At 62.9% G+C, this 7,030-nt stretch overlaps 1 protein-coding gene across 2 annotated transcripts; it reads left to right on the top strand.

Annotated features, from left to right (window-relative positions):
- Positions 1 to 4,391: 4,391 nt before the first annotated feature.
- On the top strand, positions 4,392 to 6,710 carry ASCL2 (achaete-scute family bHLH transcription factor 2). 2 transcript variants are annotated; one of them, XR_004475861.2, is made up of 2 exons: positions 4,392 to 6,218; positions 6,306 to 6,710. XR_004475861.2 is itself a non-coding variant. In XM_004278067.3 (2 exons), exon 1 carries the CDS (start codon positions 5,095 to 5,097, stop codon positions 5,668 to 5,670), a length of 576 nt encoding a protein of 191 aa, XP_004278115.1. In that variant the 5' UTR covers positions 4,407 to 5,094; the 3' UTR covers positions 5,671 to 5,687; positions 6,306 to 6,710. The 2 variants fall into 2 exon arrangements, 1 of the variants encoding a protein (XP_004278115.1); XM_004278067.3 differs by having other exon boundaries at positions 4,407 to 5,687.
- The last annotated feature ends 320 nt before the right edge of the window (positions 6,711 to 7,030 follow it).

Raw genomic sequence — 7,030 nt, 5'->3', positions numbered from 1 at the left:
CCTCATGTCTCAGCAGGCAAAGAAGGGACTTACTGTGCTGGCCGGCGTGACTAAGCCTGACCACCAGGGGGAAACTGGGCTGATGCCCCCTCCACACCGGAGGTAAGCAAGGGCATGCAGGACGCAGGAGATCCCTTAGGGCATCTCTTAGTGTTACCGTGCCCTGGGATTGAGGCCAAGGGAACATGACAACAACCCAATCCCGGCAGGACCACTGATGACCCAGACCCTTGAGGAACGAAGGTTTGGGTTGACTACCAGGTACAGAACCACAACCAGCTGAGGTGCTTACTGAAGGGACAGGGATATGCAGTGGGTGGTGGGACAGGATAGTTATATATATGAGTTACAACCTCGAGACCAGTTACAGAAATGAGGACTGTAATTGTCGTACTTATTTCCTTCTTTTGCTATAAGTGTTACGGAACCAAACTTGGGTCTCCTCCTCCATGTGCAGTAAAGCCAATCTATTGACACCGGGTCGTAGTGAAGGAAGGTGCAGCATTACTACAGGCGCCAAGCAAGGGGTCCAGGCAGCCAGTGCTTAAAAGGCCCAAACTCCCCAAAGGCTTTCATGGAAAGGATTCTAAAGACAGGGTGAGGGTGTGGGGTGTGTGATCAGCTGGTGGACATTCTTCTGATTGGTTGGTGGTGAGGTAATCAGGAGTCAACATCATCAACCTTCTGGTTCCAACCGGTGTGGGGTCTACGTGCTGGTGGTCAGCATGTAGTTAACTTCTTCCACCTAGTGGGGGTTTCAGTATCTGCAAAACAGCTCAAGGATGTGGCTCGGAATACGATCTGTAGCCCTGGAGGAGGAACTAAACGTCCTTGACTTTGTTTAATGGCTAAACTATTATTAGTCTGTCTTGCTGGACTGTTTTCTTTCTGCATTTTCTCACTTCTCTGATTAAAATTATTCTTTGACTAAAGTTTTTCTACAGACAAAAGGCAAGCAGAGGACATGGAGGGGGTCTGTTCCGGGAAGCCCCCCAGGATCCTGCTCGGTTACGTGTGTGTGTGTGTGTGTGATCTTTGTTTCTTTCCTGTCTTCTCCCTTTGCCATGTCACATAAGATGTACTGACTTAGCATCCCAGCATTTAGTCCTGGGAATTTACACCCTAGCGTTTAAGCTGCGGGACGTCAGCCCTGGGGAGAGGGGGAGGCTTCACCTCCTCCTCTGAGGAAGGGGTTTGTGCGTTTTCGGTTGTAGGCAGGACAGTTGTGAGGCAGAACTATGATCTTCGTGTTGACTCTGTTTGGGGACCAGGTGCGGTTTGAGGAGGCGGGCACAGGTGATGAGGCGGCAAGGGGTGGACGTGTGCTGCTCAGTTTTATGTCTCAGCTGGACCAGGCCATGGGTGTTCACATTAAATTTTATTTCTGGGCGTGTCGGGGGCGGCTGTTTCTAGATGAGGTCATAGGGTTAGAATTGGTGGACTCAGTACAACAGATGCTCTTCCCAGTGTGGGTGGGCATCACCTAGTTCACTGAGGGCTTGACTAGAACAAAAGATGCAGAAGGGAGGAATTTGCCTTTTCTCTTCCTGCCCACCTCATCATTTCCGGCCCCTGGACTGGGATTTACACCATCAGCTCCCCAGGTTCTCAGGCCTCCAGGCCTGGACTGGATTCCACCAGCAAATAGGTTTTGTGGGTCTGTAGCGTGCAGACGGTAGACGTGGGGCTTCCCGGCCTTCACGATCATGTGAGCTGCTTCCTCACAATAATCTCTTCCTAAGCACTGTGTTTGTCTGTCTCTCTGGAGAACCCTACCCTCAGTGGGTCTGGAAACACCTCATTTCCCATGGCTCCTGCCTCTCCACAGCTGGATTCCGAAGGCTCCGGGCTCCCAAGTGACCTGGGCGCACAGGTGGGACTCCCGCACGAGGGCTGCAGCACAACCTGTGGGCCTGGGGAAGGTGCCGGCCTGGCCCAGCTGGGCTCTCCGCCTGCCACCTGTGACCTGACCCAGAGAAGGCAATTAGGAAGCCCGTGAGGAAGGCCCTGGAGGGGGGCGGAGAGGGAGGTGAGCAGAGGCCCTGGGCTACAGGCGAGAGAGTGCAGAGCCCAGGCCAAGCCAGCCGGCTGTTGGCCCCCCTCCCCTGGGCGTGGAGCTCGCCCGGCCTCTGTCTGGTCCAGTCCGCCATGGGGGAGGCCCCAGAGGGTCCAGACAACTCCCATCGCTTCAAGAAGGGGACCCAGAGCCTCTCTGAAGAGCACCTTCTGGACCTTGTGTGTCCCCGGGGCACCCCAAGCTTCCAGGGTCTGCACCCTAGTCCCATGGAGCCCGAGGTGATTTCAGAGCTGACGAGTGCTCAGCCCTGGTCACCCCTGGAGCAGAGGCTGCCGTAGCCCTATCGGGCAGCAGGACGCTGGGCTACGGGGCCCCTCAGTGTCAGTGGCAGAGCTGGGCCTGGACGCTGTGGGTTCCTCTGTCCCTCGGCCACCTCCCGACCCCCGAATGGCTGTGGCTCCAGTGGCACCGTCTCCTGATCCTCTGTGCTGGATGTGAGGTCCCCTTAGCGAAGCGGCGTCACGCACGGCTCGGGCACGGGTGTCCTGTGGGCATAGAGAAGGGCACATTTCTGCCTGTGCAGAGCCCTCCGATGGACACCCAGGTGTGATGGGTGACATACAGCATGGAGCACAGGGCAGGGGGCTCAGGGCAGGGTTCCAGCTGATGTGGCGTCAGAGCTGAGCAGGGGGCCAGCGGGGCGACAGAGCGCAGGGGGCCTGGGCTTCATCCCCAGGGCCAAGGCGTGATCTAACTCGCCTCCATAACGTCCCTCCTGCTTCGAGGCCGTGGACGGGTGGGAGGGAGCAAAGCCAGAGCCCAGGAGATGGGGTAGGAGGAGAGGCAGCACCCAAGGCTGTCCAGGTCCTGGAGGCCCAGCGCAAGTCCAGGCAGGGCCCTGTTTGCAGGACTCCGGGATTTTTCCTGACACCCTTGGCACAGGCAGGGAAGGAAGGACAAGCATCTGGCTGGGGTTTGCCAAATAACCCTCAGGGAAGGAGAGGGTGGGCTCTGACCAGAGAGAGGATGCAGAGGTGAGCCAGGCCTTGCGCTCTGAAAGGGAAAAAGATCGGGCCACCTGGACTCAGGCAGGGACCCGATTCCTACCTGATTGCTCCACTGGCCAGAGGTGTGACTGTGGACACATTCCATGTCCTTTCTGAGTCACAGCTTCCTCCTAAGACAAACAGGGCCCCTTGCTCCTGGCAAGTTCTGGCCTCCAGGTAGCTTCCTAAAGTGGGAAGGTCAAGCAGACTTGCCAGGAGAATCCTGCAGGGTTAACGGGAGCCGGTGGGCGCCATGAAGTGGGCAGTAAATCCTCGCCCGTGTGCCCTGCGGACTTCTTGGGAGGGGTCCTGGGTCCCCCCCCCCCCCCCGCCCCCAGAACAGTAAGTCGGCTCCGGGAAGCTGGGCCCGCCCGCCCTCGGCCTCCATTCCCAGAGGTCCTGGCCCAGCAGGGTCTGGTCACTTTTTGGGAAAAACCTGCTGGGTGTGGCCTCCTGAGGGCACAGCCACTTGACTGGCCTTCCCAGGCCGCGGGGCAGGACAACACTCTCCCAGTAACGGCGCATTCTGCACACTTCCAAAGTCCCTGCCCCCTCATACCCCAAAATGTACCCCCATCGGTTAGGGAGGAAGTCTCTTGACGCCTCACCTCCGCTGGGAGACGCTGGAAAGGCCGCGGCCCCACCACCTTCCCCCACAGGCCAATCTCAGTGCGGGGGGTTGGTGGATGGTGCTGGAGGCATGGCAGTGAGGAAAAGGGGCCACGACGGCGGGTACACGTCGACGGGTGAGCGGCCGGAGGGAACTGGACCAGGAAGGGAGGAAGATTTGGAGGGAACGTGGAAAGCGGAGGAAGCTGCGGGGGCGGCGGGGAGGGCAGAGGGGCGAGGCAGGCCGACAGCCACGCAAGTCTGAAGCGGTCTGTGCCAATCTCCAGGCGCTCCGCTTCAAGGCTCCCCAAGGCCCGGGGCGCACGGCAACCACACGCAGAGAGTGGGCGTGGAGGGGATGTTGGGGAAAAGCGCCCCAGGAACCTGAACGCCCTACCCAAGCGCGCCAGGTCTTCACCACCTCTCAAGCCCCGCCCCGCCCGGAGGGCTGCGTTCCCCTCTCGAAGGCCCAGTGGAGTCATAAACAGGTGTGCGCCCGGCCAGGAACAGGCGCGCGTGGGAGTGCGCGCCCACCCTGGTCGCCGGGAGGGGCCGGGCGGGGCCGCGCAAGCGCCGAGCTTTGTTAGAGACGCTCCCGGGAGCCACGCGCCGGGCAGACAGGCTTCCTCCCAGGGGCCGGGCGTGGGGTGGTGCCCGCCGCGATTGGCCAAACGGGCGGCCCGCCACTGGCTGAAACCCCGGCCCCCGCCCCTCGGCCGCGGGGGGCGGGGCGCGGGTGCAGGTTGGTCGGCGCGTGCTGCTCCCCGGGGTCTCACGCGACCCAGGGATGGGTGCTCTGTGGCCTTAGACCTGCCCTACCGCCAAAGGCGAGCGTGGCAGGGGTCGCACCAGGGACCTGCGGACAGCAGCTTGGGGGTCGGTGCGCACACGGCACCTGCGTACTGCATCTTGGGGGGCGCACTGGACACCTGCTGGGAGCCGGGACCCACTGGGGACCTGCGGACTGTGCCCGGGGGGCGGGGTGTGGTCGCGCTCACGGCTTGGTCTTTGCAGGCTGTGTGCGCCAGGGGTTGGACGAAGCGTGGCGGGAGGGCGAGGCAAGGGAAGGAGGGCGTGAGAAAGGAGGCGGCGGCGGCGCGGAGGAGGGTTATGTATACATTTAAAAACGAGACGCCTGCGCCGCGCGGGGAAGACCTGGGGAGCGTCCGACAGCACGCGCGAGTCACGAGCGCCCCACCCTCCCCGGTGCGCACTGCCCGCCACCTCTCGGCCTCCTGCACCTCGTTGTCTCCGGACCCCAGACGACCTGGCACCACGTACCCTGGGTAGTCGTTTGGCAGCACGGTGCCAGATCGTCGCTGAGGCTTGACCGTCGTTCCTCCGCCCTCGGTTCCTCGCCCCACACCTTCCTGCGGCGCGCAGGGACTCGGAGGAGGCGCGGGGCGAGTGGATGCGGGCGCGATGGACAGCGGCGCGCTGCCCCGGCCCGCGCCCCCTGCGCCTGGTGTCTCGGGCTGCTGCGCCGCTCGGCGGCGACCGGAGTCTCCAGAGCTGCTGCGCTGCAGCCGGCGGCGGCGGCCAGGCGCGGTGGAGACCGGGAGTGGAGCGGCGGCCGTGGCGCGGCGCAACGAGCGGGAGCGCAACCGAGTGAAGCTGGTGAACTTAGGATTCCAGGCGCTGCGGCAGCACGTGCCTCAGGGCGGCGCCAGCAAGAAGCTGAGCAAGGTGGAGACGCTGCGCTCGGCGGTGGAGTACATTCGCGCGCTGCAGCGCCTGCTGGCCGAGCACGATGCCGTGCGCGCCGCGCTGGCTAGGGGGCTGCTGGCGCCAGCCGCGCGCCATCCACTGCCCCACGGGCCACCCGGGGCCGCCGCCGCCTCGCCCTCCTGCGCCTTGTCGTCCCCGGGCCGCGAGCACAGCTCGGAGCCCGGGTCCCCGCGCTCCGCCTACTCGTCGGACGACAGCACCTGTGAGGGCGCGCTGAGCCCCGCGGAGCGCGAGCTTCTCGATTTCTCCAGCTGGTTAGGGGGCTACTGAGCTCTCGTCCCAGCAAGGTAAGCGCCGAGAGGCGGGGAAGAGGGAGGGTCAGAGGCAGGGCTGCCGGGCGCGGTGGAGCAAACGGCCTCGCAGCTCGCGCCCCCGAGAGCTCGCGGAGCCCAGCCTCAGGCCCGGGCGATGGCCTGGATTTCACTCACTCTTCATTTCCCCCAAACTTTTTCAAGCCTGTGCAAGACCAGCGTTTGTTTGTCCGGGATTGCAAAACTTCCCCTCGCTGCTCCGCCGCCGAAGTGGGAGTGGGGAGACGGAGGGGGGCGGCCCTCGGGCGGGTGAGGCCCCAAGGGCTTGCGGATCCGGGGCAGATTCGGGCGCTTGGAGGCGGAGTGACTTTGCATTGCAAATTGCGCGCCGGGCCGGGTGGCAGAAATGAGTCGGCGGGGTGCGGATCCCTGACTCACTGCGGATCCGAGCGCTCGCCCCGCCCCGCCCCGCGCCCTGGCTGGGCCGTACTCCGAAACCGAGGCACCCACGGACCCGAGCTCCAAAATCCACTGAGCAAACGAAACTGCCGGCTCCGCTTGTGGGAGGTGGGGGCGGGGCAGGGCCGGGCTGGGCGGGGTCTCCCGGGCCGGACCCCGCACTAACGCGCGTGCCTATTCCCTCTTCCCTCCTAGCGGCCGCGAGCGGCCTCAGCACTTGGGAGCCAGCGCGTTGGAATGGATCACGTTTCCGTCCCCGCCGTTCCCGCGGGCCAAGCCACCACCGAGCCGGGGATCCCGCCGACCCTCCCCGGCCGTCCAGCCTGACCAAGGGCTAGTGTAGAAGCGGCCCAGCCTGACATCAACCGGGCGGCAGCTTCCTCGGACCCCAGCCACCCTGTCCCTGGAGGCCTTCCACTGGAACGGGTCTGCGGCACCAAGACTTGGAGGTTTGAAGGGGAGAGGATTTTATGCCGACACAGATATCTATTTTTTACGCATGAACTTGAACTGCCCAGGGACACTGACAGTATGAACACTTCTTTTTGTGCAAAAAATCCTTAGATTTGGAACCCAATAAAGATTGTCTACTCCCGCCCACTCCCTCTTCCTGGAATTTTTGAACCTGGCCAAGATCTGAACATGCTGCAGCCCTTGAGGGGCAGGGTCCCTGGCGGGTGTCCCCTTGCAGCGCTGCCAGTTGGGGAGAGACCTGTGTCAGAAAACTTGTTTTAGGGAGGGTGGATCTTATAAATAAATCGGTGCTGTGTATCCGTGGTGTTGGGGGTGCCCACTCCATATCCCAAGGCCCCCCATTTCCCAGGTGAGGGCCCGGTATGGGTGGGAGGTTGGCGGCTTAGACCCTGTACCCAGCAGGCCCCACCTCTGTGGTCGCACCTCCTTGGACTCTGCTCCCTCCT

Source organism: Orcinus orca, chromosome 8 (assembly GCF_937001465.1).
Source record: "Orcinus orca chromosome 8, mOrcOrc1.1, whole genome shotgun sequence".
NCBI classification, from domain to species: Eukaryota; Metazoa; Chordata; class Mammalia; order Artiodactyla; family Delphinidae; genus Orcinus; species Orcinus orca.
Note: the sequence above shows the minus strand (reverse complement) of the source record. Positions and strands in the feature narration are given on the sequence as shown.